Source organism: Scomber scombrus, chromosome 22, assembly GCF_963691925.1.
Source record: "Scomber scombrus chromosome 22, fScoSco1.1, whole genome shotgun sequence".
Classification (NCBI taxonomy): domain Eukaryota; kingdom Metazoa; phylum Chordata; class Actinopteri; order Scombriformes; family Scombridae; genus Scomber; species Scomber scombrus.
The window spans coordinates 23,120,648-23,142,916 of record NC_084991.1 but is presented as its reverse complement, the minus strand read 5'-3'; the positions used below and the strand labels follow the sequence as shown (position 1 = coordinate 23,142,916).

General features: G+C 38.9%; 1 protein-coding gene across 2 annotated transcripts; it reads left to right on the top strand.

Annotated features, from left to right (window-relative positions):
- Positions 1 to 421: 421 nt before the first annotated feature.
- fbxo7 (F-box protein 7) lies at positions 422 to 8,628 on the top strand. 2 transcript variants are annotated; one of them, XM_062443475.1, is made up of 10 exons: positions 422 to 528; positions 1,233 to 1,355; positions 3,210 to 3,423; positions 4,424 to 4,663; positions 5,302 to 5,446; positions 5,553 to 5,636; positions 5,727 to 5,822; positions 6,979 to 7,164; positions 7,275 to 7,315; positions 8,257 to 8,628. In XM_062443475.1, the coding sequence occupies exons 2-10, from the start codon at positions 1,234 to 1,236 to the stop codon at positions 8,557 to 8,559; spliced, it is 1,431 nt and encodes a 476-aa protein (XP_062299459.1). In that variant the 5' UTR covers positions 422 to 528; position 1,233; the 3' UTR covers positions 8,560 to 8,628. The 2 variants fall into 2 exon arrangements, with proteins under 2 accessions (XP_062299459.1, XP_062299458.1); XM_062443474.1 differs by having other exon boundaries at positions 4,421 to 4,663.
- Positions 8,629 to 22,269: the final 13,641 nt, after the last annotated feature.

The following is a 22,269-nucleotide window of genomic DNA, read 5'->3' as shown; positions in this document are numbered from 1 at the left end:
GCTCTGCTGCTCATCCCACAAATGCATTTATTTTTATTTTTAGAAACACTAAAACTATTTATGAAATATATGAAGGGGACAAAAGCAACAATTAAATGTGAAATTAACAATGTAAAGCCCAGTTTGATGAAACGTGACATTGATTTAATGACGGATGTGAGATGTAAAGTCCAGTTTGATGTTTTCTTTGGGTTAAAAAAAAAGTCACTACAATAAAGGTTTTATTTTGAAAGTGTTAACCGGAAATATATGAAAGGGACAAAAGCAACAATTTAATGTGAAATGCGCATAAATAATCCAATATATATATATATATATATATATTTTTTTTTTAATAGTCGCCGCAATTAAGGTTTTATTTTGAAAGTGTGAACCGGAAGCTGTATGTGTGTTGGTCCGCCAGTAACCAAAGAAGAAGAGGCGTTGCTGTGGACATTATTCTCCCCTTGTTGTTGTTGGTTCTTCTTGTGTTTAAAAGCTGGATTTTATGACAGAAATGATCTAAAATCTCTCCCGTTAAAGCAACATGTAAGTATTTAACTTTATATCTTTAACTATGAGCCTGTCTGCGTCATTATAACGTGATTAAAGTGAAAGTTAGAGCTAACATTAACATTAACTGTCACGCAGTAACTAATGATAGTTAACGTTTCAGCTGCAGAAACGAAAACGAAACATTTCAGCTTCCTGTTAACTTGATTTATTGATTATATTTCTGTTTAATTTGATTTATTTCACTGTATTTAAGGTCAGCTGATTTGCAGCTTTGTCCTCTGAACTCTTAACCTTCACTAACTGAACATTAAAGTGAGTTTAATCTGAATTTGGAGCTTAAATGTATAAATATAATCTGATTTCAGGCTTAAAAACACACAAAACGACGTTAATGACTCATCAGAAAAATGTAAAATGGAGATTCCTGATGGGGATGTTGAGTCAAATGTGTATTAAATGTAGTTATGACAGGTAAAAGTAGCTAAAGAAAAATAGGAGAGTAACAATATATAGCCATTCAAACATGAGTCTGGATGAATCTGGAAGATATTGGACTCATGAATAAGATCATGAATAAGATCAGTATATTTGTTCTATAACTTTAATTAAATGGGACAGAAATGTGTAAGAATTGGCCACCTGATCCACCACCAACAACATCACCACTAACACCACCACCATTATCATTATGGTGTCATATTCCAACCTCTCTCTCTCTCTCTCTCTCTCTTACCCAGCATGAAGTTGCGTGTTCGGGTCAACAAGCAGACGAGCCGGGTGGAGTTAGCGGGAGAAGAACCGACTCTGAAAGATCTCATAGATCACATCAAAGACACAGTTCTGTCCTCTCTGGGACTCAGGTCAGACTCACCTTCCTCCAGTCTCATTAAAACTAGAACATAACTTTAACCTTTACAGTGTCATCTTTTTATTATAGTAAAAGTACTGCAGTATTATGAGTGATGTAGTATGCAGTATTACAGTAAAAGTACTGCAGTATTATGAGTGATGTAGTATGCAGTATTACAGTAAAAGTACTGCAGTATTATGAGCGATGTAGTATGCAGTATTACAGTAAAAGTACTGCAGTATTACAGTAAAAGTACTGCAGTATTACAGTAAAAGTACTGCAGTATTATGAGCGATGTCGTATGCAGTATTACAGTAAAAGTACTGCAGTATTATGAGTGATGTAGTATGCAGTATTACAGTAAAAGTACTGCAGTATTATGAGTGATGTAGTATGCAGTATTACAGTAAAAGAACTGCAGTATTATGAGTGATGTAGTATGCAGTATTACAGTAAAGTACTGCAGTATTATAGTGATGTAGTATGCAGTATTACAGTAAAAGTACTGCAGTATTATGAGTGATGTAGTATGCAGTATTACAGTAAAAGTACTGCAGTATTATGAGCGATGTAGTATGCAGTATTACAGTAAAAGTACTGCAGTATTACAGTAAAAGTACTGCAGTATTACAGTAAAAGTACTGCAGTATTATGAGCGATGTCGTATGCAGTATTACAGTAAAAGTACTGCAGTATTATGAGTGATGTAGTATGCAGTATTACAGTAAAAGTACTGCAGTATTATGAGTGATGTAGTATGCAGTATTACAGTAAAAGTACTGCAGTATTATGAGTGATGTAGTATGCAGTATTACAGTAAAAGTACTGCAGTATTATGAGTGATGTAGTATGCAGTATTACAGTAAAAGTAGTGCAGTATTATGAGCGATGTAGTATGCAGTATTACAGTAAAAGAACTGCAGTATTATGAGTGATGTAGTATGCAGTATTACAGTAAAAGTAGTGCAGTATTATGAGCGATGTAGTATGCAGTATTACAGTAAAAGTACTACAGTATTATGAGTGATGTAGTATGCAGTATTGCAGTAAAAGTACTGCAGTATTATGAGCGATGTAGTATGCAGTATTACAGTAAAAGTACTGCAGTATTATGAGCGATGTAGTATGCAGTATTACAGTAAAAGTACTGCAGTATTATAGTGATGTAGTATGCAGTATTACAGTAAAAGTACTGCAGTATTATAGTGATGTAGTATGCAGTATTACAGTAAAAGTACTGCAGTATTATAGTGATGTAGTATGCAGTATTCAGCCCTTATACACTCTAAACCTTTAACATCGTAATAAGCAGCAAACCAAAGTCTGACGTTCATGACAGATTAATGACTAGAATAACTGAGCTGAGCTGCATCTTAAATTAATCCTCAGGTTCCCAGCTTTTAGATGATGTATATCACTTCTATGTGGCAGATACTGTTAACCTGCTATGCATCCCCAAAGCCCCCCCCCCGCACCCCTAAAAAGGACAAAAATAGGTGAATGGTAGGAGCGGGGAAGTGGGAGAAGCTTTTTATTGTTTCATAGTTATTGTGTTACCTCTTGGTCACAGGAAGCATTTATAATAATCCAGCCTTTTATTATGATTGATAATCGAGCAAATAAACATTTATAAAACATTTAAATGTGGAATAATGTGCATCATGTTGCCTACGAGACCAAACAGATACCCGCTCACAATGAAACCCTTCTAGTAGTCAGAAACTCCTTCTTTCACTTTCTCTAATAAAACCACTTTTATTGATGAATCAGCAGCTATAATGCAGCCAGGTGTTATTTTTAGCTGGAGCTCGCAGGTTTGGACAGGTTTAGACGTTGCTGATGTGTTTTTCTGTTTCTCTTTCAGTGCAGACACAGACTTCAGTTTGTCTCTGAACGGCTCGGAGCGTCTGTCAGACACGGGACAGACTCTGTCGTCCTGCGACATCGTCTCTGGAGATCTGGTCTGTGTGATCCTGCCCGAGTCTGCAGCCGTCGCCGCCGCCTCCACCTCCTCAGCCTCCTCATCCAGCAGCACGGAGAATCGGAGCCGACAGACAGCTGCCATGTCCTCAGACCAGGTGAGTCCTGGATTCAATCTGGTGTCACAGACTCTCTTATAAAGTGCTTCAAGAACAAGTTCACAGTTTTTAAAGTCAGGAGCCCAAACGTACATTGAAGTGTGTTTATCTCTCTGAAATGATTCCTCCTGTTCATACCAGGCGGGGAGAAATGAGGCCAAGGTGGAAGTAACTTAAAACTGCATTCTATCAAAAGGCCACCAGGGGGCGACCGTTTTGGTGTCAAAAGGACTTCCGTCTCTATACAAGTCAATGGAGAATTCACCAACTTCTCACTTGATTTCTAACCTCAGTAAACGTTTTCAAAATGTGTTTATGGTCTCAATCGCTAGTTTAAAGCCTTCTTCAATGCAGTATGATGTTCATTTGGGACATTTTGGCCTCCCTGATTTTATATGTGACGATAAAGCAGGGTATGCATTAGGGTGTGGCTACGTGGTGATTGACAGGTTGATTGGTTCACAGGTTCAGGAGGGCGCCTCATGCTCCTCCTGATGCCCATATAAGTAGAATCCATGTTTTTATTTTTCCCAGCATGCACCTGAAATTTTCAAGTTGGCGTTTACTGAGGTTATAAATCAAGTGAGAAGTTGGTGAATTCTCCATTGACTTGTATAGAGACGGAAGTCCTTTTGACACCAAAACGGTCGCCCCCTGGTGGCCTTTTGATAGAATGCAGTTTTAAGTTACTTCCGCGTTGGCCTCATTTCAGAGGACCAGAACTCCCCGCCTAGTTACACCATTAGGACACTAGGTTGCATCACATCATTGACTCATAGATACCTAACTTTAACTTTTCACTGGAGAAGCTGTGAACTTGTCCTTTAAATGTTTGTGAACCGCAACAAGCTGAAAGTAAAAGTGTCTCCTTGAGTGTAAAACAATGTCAGTGAAGCTCATCATGGTTGTGCTGAGTCGTTATAAATGAGCTAAAACACTAAAACACGACATCGTTTCATGACAGGAAATAAAATAAAGTTCCCTCTGATGGTTTCAGCAGCGCAGCAGCATCAGAAGCAGCAGCCGTGCAGCTCAGCCGGAGTCTGAGGAGGACAGTGAAGTGTTGGACGCTGAGCCTTCGGTCCCCAGCTGGGAGCCGATGCTGTGCAGTGAGGCGGAGGACGGTGAGGCCCCCCTCTCTCTGGAGCTGCTCTACCACAACGCACAGACCAGCAGTCCCAGTGACGCCATCATGGTGGCCGGAAACCTCCTGATGCTCGAAACTGGCTTCACTCCTCAGGTAACACTGCAGGGAGGCTGAAATATGATCAGATAAATCATAAACACCTGCATTAGTAGAGGTAGAGGATGAAGTGTCAATGGCATGATGTAACCCAGTGTCCTAATGGTGTAACTAGTATTCTTTCATAAGAAATCTGATTATATACAGAAAAATAAATGTGAACTAAAATGTGGAATAAATATAATCCACTTTTAGCAACACAACACTATGATTATTAACACATTTTCAATCATGTGTCACAAATTATTTAGAAAAAAATTGTTGTTTTTAGGATTTGTTCTGCTCAATATTAACAAAATGCTTTAAAATTTAAATGAAGAAATGTTCTTGTCATTTGATGTTTTAAAATTAAGCAATTATTTTTTATAAGTCCACTTAAATACACTGTAGGTGATAAAACATGTAATATGTATCATTCTTTTGTGGTTACACCATTTGACATTTTCAGGAGCATTCAGTCTTACTTTTGGTAAAAAAAAAATGGTGCAAATGTCATTTCAAATGATATAAAACCAACAAAAATACTAAATGTACATTTTAACAAACCTGATGCTGCTTTTGAAACTAGTTTAACTGATTTATTAATTGTTCATCTTACAAACACTTATGTATCACTGACCTGTGTGTGTGTTCAGGGAGGTGAGCTGAGGTCTGGTGGGATGCCCGTCGGCTGGAGATCAGCAGGTGGAGTCTACAGACTGCAGTACTCTCATCCTCTGTGTGAGAACAGCTTGGCCATGGTGGTGGCTGTGTGCATGGGCCCCGTGCTCGTCATTAACGGTGAGTTCAAACCCCTGGTTCAGGACGCCACTTCAACCACAGGGGGGAAAACAGGATGTGATCTGTAGTAGAGAATCATAACTCATCTGAACATCTCTGCCTCCAGCTACTCTGAAGGTGAACGAAACCGTCGACACTGTCCGAAAACTGTGTCTGAATCCATGCAGCTACGTGACGGACGACTGGCCAGGTGAGAGCCCCGATTGGTCGATGTGTGACACCAGACGGGCGTCGGAGCTCCCGTAAATGACTCCTGTCGTGTCTCTTTGGTTCCTTTCAGGAGAAAGTGCTGCTGCAGCTTTCAGAGATTTGGGCAAACTGTCTCGGATCTTCAAAGACCAGCTGGCGTACCCGCTGATCGCTGCAGCCAGAGAAGGTAAGAGAGAGTTTAACGGGATTACTTTCAACTCTGTGTGTTTTTAAATCAGACGTTAAAGTTCATTTTCCACCTTTGGAATATTAGTTTGACTAAATAATCCTCACTCAAGGCCCACTTACTAGGTTTTTCTTCTTGGACCTTGTAGTGAGATTAGTTTCTTATCTACTAGACCGATATTTATAAATCAATCCAGTCTGTTTTTGGTTTGGCAGAATAATTGTAACATAAGGTCCACTTACAAGCCTTTTCTGGAGGTTTCGACCACATCTCATGGTCTTCATCATTGATATAAAATCCTCAGCTGTTGGGTGACAGATCTGCACCCGATAAAGAACCACCTGACCTAAGTTATACATGTAAATATTAACATTCAAAGTGAATATTTAATTTACTAGTTGATGAAGACTGTGAGATGTGGTTGATTGGCTCTTAAGTTACTTTTATTTTATCAAACTAAAAATTGGTTGGACTGTTATTTAAACAGGTCTTGTAGTTTTAAAATTACATCTCGAGGTCCGGGTACAAATAACAAAAATTGGACTTTATAAATATAAGGTCTGATAGTTAAAGAAATAAGCTTCTTGTCCTTTTAATAGCTGTTCTGGAGCTTTTTGCTTTTTCAAAAAATGCTTTTGTCAAACCAGTTTTAGTTGTTTTGAAAATTAAAATTAAATGTTAGAAATCGATCTGTCGATGAAGGCTGAGATGTGGTTGAAAGCTCTAGAAACAGCTTGTGAGTTACAATCACTCAAACCAAGTGGGGTTAATTTTTTTTGATTGGTTGTCAGTGTTTCTCTGAAAGTGATTCAACGATATCGTTCAACACTGTCGATGTGGTTATAGTTGTGGTGTGAACTCCTCCATCCACTGCAGTTACAACCATTTTAAATCCATATAGTTATAGTTCTTAGTGTGGACGGACCTTAAATGTCTTGAAGCTGATCTCAAAATGTTAATTTCTGTCTCTTTAACGATATAAAGTAAAATAACCTGAAGCCTGACATTTTATTGATCTACAGTAGCTGCAGAAAAACAACCTGAAACGTTGATTAATGTGTGTGTGTGTGTGTGTGTGTGTGTGTGTGTGTGTGTGTGTGTGTGTGTGTGTGTGTGTGTGTGTGTGTGTGTGTGTGTGTGTGTGTGTGTGTGTCAGCCATGGCTCTGCCGGTGGCCTTCGGTCTGGCCGCTCTTCCTCCTGAGCTCCTCCTCAGAGTGCTGCGACTGCTGGACGTCCGCTCTGTGGTCAGACTGTCAACAGTCTGCAGACACTTCCACGCCTCCACGGTAGACTCCTCGCTGTGGAGACACCTGTGCCGCCGAGACTTCAGCAGTCAGACCAGTGAGTACGCAAACGACTGATCTCATGATGTTCGTGCTGAAAGTTAATACAGAATGAAACAGTCGATCTCTTCTAATCGTCCTTCTGGATGAATTCTGCTTCACAAACAGGTTCAGATTCCAGCAGATCAAGAGACACGGACTGGAAAGAGGTGAGGAAACTTCATAAAACACTAAGGGCCTGATTTACTAAAGGTCTGCGTGTGTAAAAACGTGCAAACTTGATATCACCCGTAAAAAATGTGCAAGCTGATCTACTAACACAGCGCACTGAGGTTTGAGTCTTTTAAATGTGCAAGATAGTACGCGCTGTTTATTTAGTACGTTTACCGTAATGAATGTAATATTAGCAGTTTACCGTAATGAATGTAATATTAGTAGTTTACCTTAATGACTGTAATATTAGTAGTTTACCTTAATGAATGTAATATGAGGCGTTTTAACCCCAGTGTGTAAAATACAGGGAGGAGAAAATGTAAATATGTTATTTAGCACACGCATTGTGATTTACCAAACCTGAAGGTAATGTTGCTGAGGCTAACTGCGTCTATAAATAATACTTTTGAAGGACAGGTATTAACCGGCTGTTACTATGGAGACGAGGAGACGGAGGCACAATGACAGAATACACACAGGACGCAGTTTTTTCCACCTGTGTTAATATTCCTGGTTTTACTAACAGCATTGACTTTGTCACTAATACTCTCCCATATGTGGGTTTTTCTGGTAATATTTGTTGTTGTTATAACTCAATATATTAGTTAACCTCTTCCACTAGAACCTGATCACATTTCATTTTGTTCTTGCAGCTTTCTGCTCGTCCAAACTCTCCATTCAGACACAAAACCCCTCATTTAAATACTGCTGTCTGCACCTGTTGCACCTGTTTTCATTTACAGTTATTCTTAGTAGATCACCTGCAAAATGCACACAAACTAACCACTCAATCTATTGCACTGTGCATGCAGTCTAGTTCCTTTATTTGGGATCTTAGTAAATCAGGCCCTGAATCTGTAATTGAACTTTAAATGAAATGATCCATTAATCTGAATCTTTTAGTTTTCAACTTGTATATCTTTATGTTTCTCTCCAGCTTTACAAAAGGTTTTATAAGACCCGCTGTGATATCCGACACGTGGCTCGTCACCGCTCGCTGCCTCCCTTCCTCCGAAACCCTCGCGACATCTTCGGCCCGGTTCCCGTCCCCCTCCACCCGCCGCTGCCCGGCATCATCGGCGGGGAGTATGACCAGAGACCAAACCTCCCCCGCGGCCTGCTGCCTCGCCCTCGCTACGACCCCATCGGCCCACTTCGAGACCAGGTTGGACGACCACTGAGCGACTTCCGCCGACCGATGGGGAGTCGACCTACAGACGCACGACGAGGATTCATCTGATTCTCACCTGTGAAGATCAGTTTTAAGGACTGATTAGATCTTCTCCTGCAATAAAAACAAAGATTTGAAGCTGTTCTCTTTTTATTTTTATGTAACGTCAGCGGCCTGTTTTGTGAAGGAGCCATGTTAAAATCTAAATATTAAATAAAATCTAGTTTTCAGATCGGCTTATGTTTAGTATTTTGTTGTCAAAGTTGGCATTGACAGGTACGGAAGCCCATTTCTGCCAAAAATATCAATGAAATGATTTGAATAACAAAAATAAAAGTACTTGTGCGATGTTATCTAAGTCCAGACACTGACTTTAACAAAATGAGATACTAAGAATATATTGTAAAAATTAAAACCTGAGCTGTATTTCTGTTGTAATTTTGACTCAAAAAAAGAATTTACTACTATTTTTGAATAATTCCAGATAAAATAAAATAATAATCTATTAAAGAAAGCGTTCATATGTTTGCCCTATTTTTTGCTACTTGGGATAATCTGCAAAAAAAACAAATTTAGATTAAATTGGTTAACTTGTAAATAACTTTTAATGACGATGATTTGTCTGTGATGATGTGAGGCTGGTTTACAACCTTCACTAATAAACTTACATTTGATTAAAGTGGGGAGGCCTGAAGGGGACCATGTGTTTGGTGTCGTGTTGAAATTTGAGGAAAGCGAAACTCTCGATGTTTAAAGATCAAGGGGTTTATTGACAAAGCAAAGAACACAGCTGCGGACTTGATCTACTTCGCTCTACAGTTCCATAGAAAAAGCCCTGAATGTATATTTACAATCCCTTATATTCAACTGCAGTTTGGGTGTTGTTTTGATTCTGCAAATGTATTGGTTAGTTCTTGTTACTATGGTTCTTTTTGGGGGTCAGCCAATCAGCTATGGGCATGTCATACATTTTGGCGGTTTTCTGTATTTTTATATATGAATTCGTATCATTCTATCTTTTTGTCTATCGCTTCCTGCACAGGAGCTTGCCGTTGCGCTTGGGCTTCCTGTTAAATGGCTTCTTAGCACCTGCAGATCCGTACTGGTTCTACTCAAGACGGTGATCTGCCCTGTAGCACTTCCGGTAACTCGGTATTCACACTTTTGACCTTCTGCCAATACGTTTTTTTTGGCCTGAGTGTGAATTTTCATATCTGCATTATCACGTCAACACCTGAACTGACAGTGATTAACCATGTCATGTCCATGTCCAGCATCAGTTTAACAGAACACTTAAAGTCTGTGTAAAGTAAAAATAAATATGTGTTCTGAGTTTGACATACCACAGAACAGTGTGTTGTTAACCACCCTGCCAACGTTGAATGATTAACAAAATCGCCAAATATATGAAATTAGGCTTCAAAGTTGTGTAAAAGTCTGCCTATTTCTCTGCTCCCAAACGCTGTGGGAGTGGCCGCCGAGTCCGCTGAAGCCCCGCCCCTTATCAAGTGTCACCTGTCAATCAAAGTCACCACCTCTACCAGAAACATGGACGCTAGATCTCTGCTGCTAACTCGGCGGCTAGCTTGGTGGCTAGCTCGGCGGCTAGCTCAGCTTACTGGCTAACTGTAGACTGTAGTAGTAGTGTGCGCTGAATGTATTTATAGCTACAGCAGCAGGGCGGGTTTATGCTCCGGTGTGTAACCATGCTATTGGTGATTTTACGACCCGCCCATTAAATCCAGACAGAAATCTTGAAACACAGTTTGTGAAGCCTAATTCCACAATTCAAATCTAAATGGTTGAAAAGCTCTTTACACCTTTTTTAGAAATACATTTATGACCTATTTAATGTGTTTGGAAGAAAATGTCTGAATTTACACGGTCTTTAATATTAGGGTTTACATAACTTCACATTGGTCGTGTGTGTATCTGTCTGCAGCTAATCTCCATGCTACTGGACCCATCAGTGCATATTAATGACTGTATGCTCAAAGGCCTCTCATGGTGCACAGTTTTTGAAAACCCTATTTTATACCTGTTGAGTCCTCGTAACCGCCAGTAGGGGTCACAAATGATCAACAACTTTGAATTTCAAATCTTGTTTTCTTTGTTCAAAATTTCACCTAAAGAGTGACAAACCAAGCTAGAGCATCAGTATGATCATTGATTGTGTCAGAAACACTGATCCTGTTTACACATTGATGATATATTGTCTCCTCTTCATTCCACCACTAATACACACATATATACACTGAACACACAGGAAACATCTCAAATCTCTTTATTGCATCCACGTTTCTTCACTTGCATGTTTTTCCTTGCATCCAAAGACACTTTCACACATGCAGTCTATCCCTGAAATGTTCAGCAATACTTCCAGCATGGGGTCGTGTGTGAAAGGGAGCAGGGATCAATATTTCAGGAAATCTGTACCATTAATTTTACACAGCCTGTTCAAAGCAGGAATTTTACACTTTGAGTCTGTCTCCCTGTTCAGTATAAAAAGGTACGGACACAGAATGAAGATTTATTACCTTAAGAGGTAATAACAGAGCTGGATTGACTGTATTTATTAAAGTGAGAGCAGATAAAGTGGCTCATTATAGCATTGCTAAAAACAACACATCTGAAGGTGTCCTAAGACTTGTCAGAGAGGACTGTGTGTTATCTGTAAATAGCATGAAAATCTGTCAAATTCAGATAAAAATCTGACATTTCCACATCATCTTTTTCATCTGACACACCTCAAAGTATACTACTATATAACAGTCCAATAATTCGTTATATTTAAAATTTAAAGTGTCAAAAGGTCCAAACAGAATAATCACCAAGAGTCGTCCGGCTGAATGCAGTTAGAGTTTTATTCGTCGACGAACAAACATCCTCGGAACCAAAACATCACAGACAGCGTCTATGCAGAAATGATATGAAGAGACATTTCAGATTAAATGTTTCTTTTATACTGATAATTTTCTGGCCATGGGAAATCCCCTTTGCCATAGTAAATTTCAACCAATCAGATTCTATCAACAACGTTTCTTGGCATTAAACTCATAACGGTCTTTTCATTCAAAACTCCAGTCACAGGTGCCTTGATTGTGTGGCCATAAATCTTCAGTGTGTCATACAGGGGTTATTTTCAGTTCAGTTTCTTTTATACAGGAGACACTATCTCAATTATAATACTGTTTCATAACTTTTGTTACTGCATTCTTTTCTTTTTCAAAAGATTATAATAAAAGTGTAATACATTTAAACACATATAATTCAGGGTATGTTTATCAAATCATTGAAGTGATTATTCATTCAGTAAGTGCAGAATCACATACACCTCTTTCATCATAATGCCCTCAGTTTTGATTATCTTTAGCAAATAACAATCAATAATCAAGTACCCTTTAAGCAGACACAACATTGTTCATTGTTAATATTTATCACCCAAAATTTAACACTACACCACCATTAGATTAGTTGTTTTAGCAATGCTATAATGACCATATATCATTATTTGTCTTAAAATCACTAAAGTGTCTAAGTATTCAGACCTCCTCTTACACTTGAGCAATAGCAGGAACCTGGCTGTCTTAAACATAAGTGGAATGGAGCCTCAATTAATAATAATATTTACTAATTAATGTTAAAGTTAGTTTTAGTCCTCGTTAACTCTCAGTGTGATTCTGAGACGCTTGATAAATATGAGCCCAGGCTCACAGTCTGACTTATAACACCTGTTTTTATCTTTTCTGCATCAAACAGCTCATGTAGAACAAATCTGTAAAGTGCTGACTTCAGCTAAATCCAGAGATAACTGTTCAGTTTGTAGTCAGTTAAGAGACTTAAGTGAAGACGATAAAATCCAGATCCAGGCTCCAGATGGATCATCAGGATCCAGCTGATCCTCTCTCAACACTCCTGGATGTTCACTCTCACTCTGACAGAGATCAATGATCATACCTCCATCTGATGAGAGAAGAAGAAAGAACAGAGGAGATAAATGAGTGTTTAGTGAGACTCACTTCATCAGCTGTCAGTCAGTGATGCAGCACATCCAGTATAAAGAGCAGCAGGGACTTCAGTCCTGTTCAGACCAGAAGTGGAACAGCTGTGCAGCGTAGCTTGCTTCCTTTCAGTTCTCATGTGAACGTGTTGGAGTGAACACACTGAGCTCCAAGCTCACACACCTGCACACACTTTTACTATCAAGTGTGTTTCCTCTGCAGATTTCACTCAAGTACACAGAGGAAATAAAGTGCTGAGAGTCATGAACACATCATTACTGCAGAAACAGAGACATTCACTCATCAGTTTACTGATGGATTTACTGCTGATACATGTCAACTCTTATCAAAGTTTAAAGCTACAGAGTCTCTGTGGGATTTGAAGATGTTTCCTGCTGTTAAATCATCACATGACAATCAGTCAGAGCTCTCAGCTAAACAGCTGCTGTGATTCCTGGACTTCAGCAGAGGTTCTGGTCTGTATAAAGACCACATGGTTACTAAACGTAACGATGCTTGTGTGAAATCAGAGCCAGTGATTTACAGGCTGCAGTCAGACTGATCTTAGAGCTCTGACAAAGATGAACTGATCAATAGTTTAGTGTTGAAATGAGAGAACAAATACTTTTAGATCAGATTAGATGGTGTGACAGTTTGATGATGAGGACCACTGTCTCTATACATCTTGTAAGGCTGTCAGCTGTAATCCAGCTTTATTTCCTGCAAACATCAACACAACAACAACAGTCGTCTTCACATCGACTCAAACACATGATCGCAACAAGCTTCTGGCTCATCTGATTGGTTGACTGGTCTCTCTCTCTCTGTCTTTCTGTCCAATCCTGAAGCCTGTCACCATTCTACTCTCACAGCTTCACTGAGGAAAGCAGCACTGAGAAGGTTGGAGGTTCACCAGGAAATACTGGATCTTTGCTTTGATACTGACTGTGTTTAATACTAAACTGCTGAAACCAGCACAGACTGACTCCAACTCTCTACTGACCTCAGAGTGTCCAGTCTACTACTATAATCTCTCACGTCACATATACTACTATACTCTGTCACATATGTAATAAGGCATAAGTGTTTTATTATTCTTTGCAGTGTCTATGCATGTTTTAATGTTTTTATTATTATACATGATTTCATCTACTTTTAACTTGGGTTTATTAATTGCCATGTTTTTTATTGTTTGCTGGATTTTATTTGTGCATGCTGGAGTTGCATTCCTTTTTTTACTTCTTGCCTTAAAGCTGCAGTTGGTAAGTCTGCAAATTTTTTGTCATATTTGCTAAGACTGTCACTATGTAAAGACAGCATTACATGAAACTAGAAATCTGTAAAAAAAAAAAAAAAAAAAAAAAAACAGGCTCATTTAGCCCCATCTACTGCTCCTACTGCAAATTGGCAAATGCCAGAATCCACCGCGACTGGACAAAAAGAACCAATCAGAGCCAGGATGGTGTCTGATGGAGTGTCTGGCAGCTGTCAATCACAGCCCCCTCCCCCGCGACGAAGGGGTTTACCCAGACGAGGAGCAGCCAGCCAAGGAAGGACCGAGCTACAATAGTTTCTGCAAACGCCGTTTTACTCTGGCCTGGGTCGTTAGTTTTGCTACGAACCGGGAAATGCTGGGTCTGTACCTGTCTCCAAAAACCCTACTCGCCAAGTCTTCCTCTTTTCCTCCCTCAGATCTCGGTCAAAGACAGCAGCCGTAAGACGGTGGGGCAGCGCGAGGACTACACGGAGCCGGCAGCCGCATATAAAGACCTGTTTGAACTGTGCCATTGGATTTTAAGTACCTTTCCATTGACTTTTAATTATTTAGCGTCTTGTGAAAGCCTTGGGTTAAACCAGCTTTTGACAACTTTTCATGATAATAATCCCATTTTATTTTACACGCAGTATCTGTCTGTCTTTTAAAGCTCTGCTCCTACTGATTTTAAGAACACTTTTGAGTCCTAGGCTCATTTATCCTAGGTGGCGTTGTCGGCCCTTTTTTAGTAATTTTACCTTAATTGTGTTTTTATTTACTTGAAATTGCCTCAGGCCTTTGCTCTTACTTAGCAGGCCTGGGCTTTTTACACATACACATGTTAGAGTATAGTAGTGTTTGCCTAATAATAATAATAATAATTTAAAAAAAAGGTGCAAGCAGCGATGACCGGGCCCGAGCTCCCTCGCCCGGCCACGAAGCAGCGACACTTGCAGCGACGCATCTTCAAAGTCAAGTGGCAACAAACAGCATTATAATTGCAAATGTGATTCAAAATGGCCGACTTCCTGTTGTAGGGAGGGTATGGGTCCAAGAGAATTTTTTGTGCGTCTTTACATGTTATACATGTGTACCAAATTTCGTTTGTCTATGTCAATCTGAGTCGAGGGGCTCAATTTTTTTTTATTTTCTAGGAGGCGCTATTGAGCCATTTTACGACACCCATCACACCCAATCCAAATCCCTAATCAGAATGTTTTTAAGAACTTTTCATCTCCAATGTCTCAAGATGTTTTAAATTAAATCCCTAGGACAAGTTCGTTAAAGTACGAGGCGTGGAAATGGCCAAAACCGCAAATATGATTCAAAATGGCCGACTTCCTGTTGAAGTTAAGTAGGAGTGTCAAGATTCTCCAAATCCTCAATTCGATTTTATTTCGATTTTAAGGTCCCGATTCGATTCTCAATCCTTTTTTGGGGGGGTACTTTTGGCACTGATGCCATTTTTAGACTAATCATGAGTGATATAATCTCCATCAGTTGTTTGCAATGTACCACACTAAGGCCCTACTGTCAAAATTAATAAGTTATTAGCAATATAATGTAACAATAACTTGTTTCAGCAGTCAATTGGAAATTTACTGTAAACAAAAGAATCATCTAGTGACCCTTTTGTAACTGCAGTGTGCACTCTTCATATTAGATGATATTCAAGTTCACAATAAAACAAAAACTAAATTAAAACAGCCTAATGTCCATAGCCATCACTGAACAATTAAGTGTCTTAACTGTCCTAACAGGGTCCTGACTGTATCCTAACAGCATCTCTGGTGCTACAAATACTCCTACAGTGCTAGTTATTGCTTTAGTGCAGACATCCCAACTCTCCCGCATATTGATAGCGGCTCCCTGACGCCCGCAACTTATATACAATCTCCCAGACCCTGTAGCGAGCGAGCAAGAGCGCGCTAGAGAGTGTCTGCGCATGTGTGTGTGACTATCAATGCAGCGCATGTGAGAGTGCAGCGTCCTGATAGCTCTGTGCTGCTGCTTATTAGACAAATCCCCCACCGGACCGACAACCAGTTCGAGTTTTGTTGATGTATCTCCTCTATCAGCAGTTGCCATGGTGTGTTTTTGCCGGCTGCAGGTTCAGGTTAGAGGAGGTAATGTTGACTCGCTGCATTTCAACACATGTTTTTTTTTTCCCCTCTTGACTCGCCTGCGGGACGTGACTTTGGGGGCGTGGCTACATCCTCTATTCCTCCTTTGATTTCGAAGGTCGAGATCGTGAGGTCATTTCAATCGATATTCGATTTTCAATTGAGATCGTGACACCCCTAGAGTTAGAGTATGGGTCCAAGAGACTTTTTTGTGCGTCGGTACAGGATACATATGTGTACCAAATTTCGTTTGTCTATGTCAATCTGAGTCGAGGGTCTCAATTTTTATTTTATTTTCAAGAGGGCGCTATTGTATCCAGTAGGTGGCGCTATGGAGCTGACACAGTATTGATGCATAGACGTGTTCAGGGCGGGACCCTCTACGTGCATGATTAATTTGGTGCAGATCGGACGATGTCTGTAGGAGTTATAAGGACTTCCTGCTTAATGGCGAAGGATCGAAAGGAGAAGAAAATTGTCGATGCCGACACGCCCAAACCGAATCCCTAATCAGAAAGTTTTTTAACAACTTTTCATCTACAATGTCTCAAGATGGTTCTGAGTGAATTTGAAGTCGGTCGGATTAAATCCCTAGGACAAGTTCGTTAAAGTATGAGGCGTGGAAAATGCCAAAATCCCACATATTTATCAAAATGGCCGACTTCCTGCTGGAGTGACGTCATGGGTTCCCCAGACTTTTTTGTGTGTCTGGACATGATATATATATATATTATACAAATATAAAAATGTGAAAGATTGACGTACATGAACGAAATTTGGTGTGTATATATATACCAAATATCGTTCATGTAAGTCAATCTTTCACATTTTTATATTCGTTAGGGGGCGTTATTGAGCCATTTTGGCGAACCATAAAATACCTGCAGGGTCTGATGTGCGTGCAAATTTTCGTGAGTTTTGGGGCACGTTTAGGCTGTCAAAAAGGCGTTTGTTTTGTATAATAATCTCTACAGATACAATAGGGCCTTCGCACTGTTTAGTGCTTGGGCCCTAATAATGCTTTATTTTTGATAGGGACACTGCACATTAATGAACATCGATATTAAACATCTCTGTAAACATGCTGGATTATTGCAAAGCTGCTAATTTGCATCTGTAGTCCCAAATAAATTAAATAGATAGAACAAATACAAATAGAAGAGACAACACAATACATTACACAATCCAAAGGATTCCAGACCCAGACAGGATATAACAATGCAATAAAAAGTAATGTTCAAGTAGTCTCAAGTCCAGTTAGTGGTCGCACTTTTGGTTTGATTTGAGCCATTGTTTTAGATTTCCTTTAAAAGATGAGTATGTGTGGCATTCCCTTATTGTGGAGGGAAGACTACCCCCTCCCCCCCTACAACAGACAACACGTTCCTCCCCATACGTAATGCGCCTGTGGGGAATCTCAGTCTCCTCTATCACAAGCCCTGGTGCTCATACCTCCCAGAGTCCTTCTCCTTATGAATTCATTCAGTGGCGGTCAAGACCATTGAGACTTTTATACACAAAACAAGCAAATCTAAAAGTTTTAAAATTATGGAAACGTAAATTATGTTTTTAAGGGTCTTGCAGATATGGAAGGAGAAGGGTTTTTTTATCCAGAGTCTTTAGGGCTTTTTTATAGAGAGATTCTATCGGTTTGAGTGCTGTCGTACATGCCAGTGACCTGCTCGTTAAGCAGTAGTCTATGTGTGAGAAGATCATACAGTGTAAAAACATCAAAGCTGCACTGCTGGTTAATGAATTCCTGATATGTCTGAAATTTGCCAGGTTGTATTTGACAGAGTTAGACACTTTTTTGATGTGTTTCCTGAATGAGAGTGTCGAGTCCAGGATGACTCCCAAGTATCTGAACTCGCTCACCAAAGCGAGCTCCTACCCTCCCAGAAAGACACCAGAATGATCAGTATTTGGTGGCCTTTTAGCAAAAATCATACAGACACTTTTTTAACATTTAAAGAAAGGCATGAATCAGTGAGCCAGTTCTGAACATGAGCCATTGCTGTTGTGAGTATTTGAGAAGCCTCAGTCGTGTTTTTCGCAGGGGTGAAAATAACTGCATCATCCGCGTACAACTGTGCATTGACACCCTTACAGACATCAAAGAAATCGTTAATGTAAAAAGCAAACAAAATAGGTCCGAGTATGGATCCCTGAGGGACCCCTACTGGACAGTCCAGGTAAGGGGGATTTGACACCGCCGACCACCACACACTGCTCTCTATCTGCAAGATAAGATCTGAACCAATAGAGGCCCTATGTATAGAAATTAAATTTCGACAGCTTAGTTAACAGTACTCTGTGGTCAAAGGCCCTTTTAAGATCCAAGAAAACGGCTCCCACACAGCTGTTCCTATCCAGGAGACACTTGGTTTTTTCAACAAACATACTCATGCCTGACTCTGTGGAATGGTGAACCCGGAAGCCAAACTGCATCAGATGTAATGCTGTTTAGCCACCCATTTTTCTATTATTTTGGAGATGACAGGAAGAATACTGATTGGTATATAGTCGAGTTCAGATTTACTTCCAGATTTGAAGATTGGATTCACCGTTCTCACCTTCCAGTTAGTCGGGACAACAGAATGCCTGATAGACAGATTTACCAGCTGCATCATGGGGCAAACCAGAGACTCCATGTGAAGTTTTAAACAATTAGTGTCAAATCCATAGTCATCCTTGGCATTAGATTTGTTAAGAGATCAAATCATTTTCATTACCTCTCTTTCAGAGATTTCAGTTATGTTAGTACAGTAGTGTTTGTGTGAGAGAGCATAGTAGGTCCGTTATAACAGCAATCTGTGACAGTGAGTGAGTCAGTGAGGAGAGATTAACCTGATTAAAAATCTGTGTGTGTGTGTGTGTGTCAGTTTGTCTGTCCGTGTGTGTATTTGAGTGTCTGTGTGTGTGTTTCTCTTTCTGTGAGTGTGTGTGTGTTTGTGTGTTGTGAAGGATCAATATCAATGATCAGACATTATTCATTAAAACACATTAAAGAATATAATAAAGAAATATTTCTCCTTCATCAAGTAAACTTTTCTACACTTTCTTTAACAGTCAGTCATCTTTTATAACTACACACTAAACTTTGTAAAGTAAAAAAATAAATCTAAAACATGAAGTTCATGGATGTAAGTTATGTATGAACATAAATTAGGTTCAGTTGTTAAACATTAAGATCAACAATAGTAACAGACAGTCAGTAAACTGACCTCAGAGTCTCCAGTTTACAGTCTGGACTCTTCTGAAAACAACACAGCAGCTTCACTCCTGAGTTCTTCAGGTTGTTGTCACGCAGATCCAGCTCTCTCAGATGGGAGGAGTTGGACTTCAGAGCTTTGACCAGAGAAGCACAGCTGGCCTTTGACAAACTGCAGTTCTCCAATCTGAATAAAGAATAAATGATGTAGATTAAAATCCATTTATAATCTAATCAGATGTGTTCAGGTTTTAAATGTGTAGTTCAACATTACTATGTCCTCATCAATGAGCTTTTCTCTAAAATGAGCAGACTGACTTTGTCATTGTGTTATTGTGGATCATCATAATGTCAGCCTTCTTCAGACATCATCCAAATGTCACCACAACATTCAGACACATATTCATGTCAACACTGAGTCATAAAATACTTTAAACACCTGCATTGATCTCTCGCTGTGTGTGTGTGTGTGTGTGTGTGTGTGTGTGTGTGTGTGTGTGTGTGTGCGTGTGTGTGTGTGTGTTCTGAAGGATCAATATCAATGATCAGACATTATTCATTAAAACACATTAAAGAATAAAATAAAGAAATATTTTTCCTTCATCAAGTAAACTGGATCAGTTTCAATCAGATATTAGTTGAGAGGATCTTCTGTATAGATGTGACTCTTTACCAACAATTAGAAACATTCATTGACTTTAACAACTAACAGAGGACATTTTCTACACTTTCTTTAACAATCAGTCATCTTTTATAACTACACACTAAACTTTGTACAGTAAAAAATGAAAATATGGAAACAAATGAAGTTCATGATGTAAGCTATGTATGTACATAAATTAGGTTCAGTTGTTAAACATTAAGATCAACAATAGTAACAGACAGTCAGTGAACTGACCTCAGAGTCTCCAGTTTACAGTCTGGACTCTTCAGAAAATCACACAGCAGCTTCACTCCTGAATCCTTCAGGTTGTTGTGACTCAGATCCAGTTCTCTCAGATGGGAGGGGTTGGACTTCAGAGCTGAGACCAGAGAAGCACATCTGATATCTGATAAACTGCAGTCACTCAATCTGAATAAAGAATAAAAGATGTAGATTAAAATCCATTTATTATCCAATCAGATGTGTTCAGTATTTAAATGTGTAGTTCAACATTACTATGTCCTCATCAATGAGCTTTTCTCTAAAATGAGCAGAGTGACTTTGTCATTGTGTTATTGTGGATCATCATAATGTCAGCCTTAATGAAACAAATAGCTTTTCCTTTTTCTTTTTTTATTTGTAGGTGCAGTTTAGACAGATTAATGGCATTAGTTGTATTTCATTAATCTCATTAGCTTCATTAGCCATTTCATTTGTTGTTTCAAAAGGTGAAAAAAGCAAAGACAAAACAGAGAAAAAGAAAATATCGAAAATAAATAAACAAGAAATAACAAGGAAACAAGAAAATATACACATTTGCAAATATTGAAAACCCCCAAAGTGTCCCTTAAATTAAACATGAAGTAACTCACTGTCATCATTTTTAAGCTTTATATCAGATAATGAATTACTTTTAATACCTTTTAATGGGCACTGCATTTTACTTTTACCTGTATTAACTGCATTTTAACATTAATGTACCATTAATGTTTACAATAATTTCATTTAATTTACTATTTAAATTATAGTGTTTTAAATGATGGATCTTTTAAACTACACAATGTTTTTACACCAACCTTAAACCAAGTATCACATGAATAATACTCACAATCAACAGTTTCAAAAATAAACCATCAGGTAAACCCTGGTGTTTAAAGAGTTAAATCATCAAGCGTTACCAGGCAACCATCTCTGTGGCTAACTAGCGTGAGGACAAACAGTTGAGCTTGCAGCAATAATTCCCTGCAGACAGTCTTTAAAAGTGAGCAGTCTTACCGGCTGCTTCTCTGGCGTTTGTAGATGTTTCTGCTCTGTACAAACAGGTGAACAAACTTTCTCTGCTATATGTTTGTGTGTGTGTGTGTGTGTGTGTGTGTGTGTGTGTGTGTGTGTGTGTGTGTGTGTGTGTGTGTGTGTCTGTGTGTGTTCTGAAGGATCAAAATCAATGATCAGACATTATTCATTAAAAACACATTAAAGAATATAATAAATAAATATTTCTCCTTCATCAAGTAAACTTGATCAGTTTCAAGTAGAATATTTAGAACTAAAATTCCCTCTTTGAGTTTGGATCCCTCCACTGCAGCTCAGCAAGGAAACACTGAACAAACACAAACATACTTACTTGATATGTGGAACTCAGACTGCTGAAGCCTCATATTAGTTTCAACTCTGGAAGTCATTTTTACTCACAACAAGACTGTGGATTTTAAATTCCTGAAAACATTTAAATTCTACATATTTGTGTTAAGCAAATCCTGAAAATGTATACAAATTTAATTTATAGGAAAAAATCTACCAAAGCTACAGTCAGTGAACTCACATCAGACTCTTCAGTTTGCAGTTTGGACTCTCCAGTCCATCAGACAGAAGTTTCACTTCTGAATCAAACAGCTCGTAGTTGTCACTCAGGTCCAGATGTGTCAGATGGGAGGAGTTGGACTTCAGAGCTGAGGCCACAACTTCACAGTCAGTCTCTGAGAGTCCACAGCGAGAAAGTCTGTAATTACACATATATTACAACATATGTTATCATGAAAGAGGACACTTTATATTTACTTCATGCATATGATGATGAACATTTGATCAATCTTTATTTCTGAGGCCTTTTATTCCTTTAATGTAAAACGACAGTTGATCTTATCCCATGTCTGTCTCCACAAAGTTACCATGAGGACATCTTGATTAGAAAACCACTTTTACTGTCCACTATTTTTAATGTGACTGCAGGATATTTAGACTCAGTTCAACTCAGTGAACAGTTCCAGTTGAGAAAGATCATCTCTCTGTGCTACCTGCTGCTGTCAGGTTCACATCCATGAACAGCTAAATTTACTGACTGTTCACAAACACTAATGAAACTAATGACCTGACAATATTATACCTGCACATCATTAAATATTTAGATGTGTATGACAGATGACTGCATGATGTTTAGTTGATAATTTTATTTTCTGAGAATCTGAAAAGCTGATTCAGCACAAACACAATTAACAAACCAATAAAGTAGAATTATTTTAACATGATGTCATCAGAAAGATGTTATC

What these genes read in the sequence shown, in the direction of transcription:
- fbxo7 (XM_062443474.1), top strand. Translation starts at nt 1,234, where the DNA reads ATGAAGTTGCGTGTTCGGGTCAACAAGCAGACGAGCCGGGTGGAGTTA. An exon ending in CTGCCATGTCCTCAGACCAG is followed by an intron (nt 3,424 to 4,420) that starts GTGAGTCCTGGA and finishes TGATGGTTTCAG; the next exon opens with CAGCGCAGCAGCATCAGAAG. An exon ending in GATCGCTGCAGCCAGAGAAG is followed by an intron (nt 5,823 to 6,978) that starts GTAAGAGAGAGT and finishes TGTGTGTGTCAG; the next exon opens with CCATGGCTCTGCCGGTGGCC.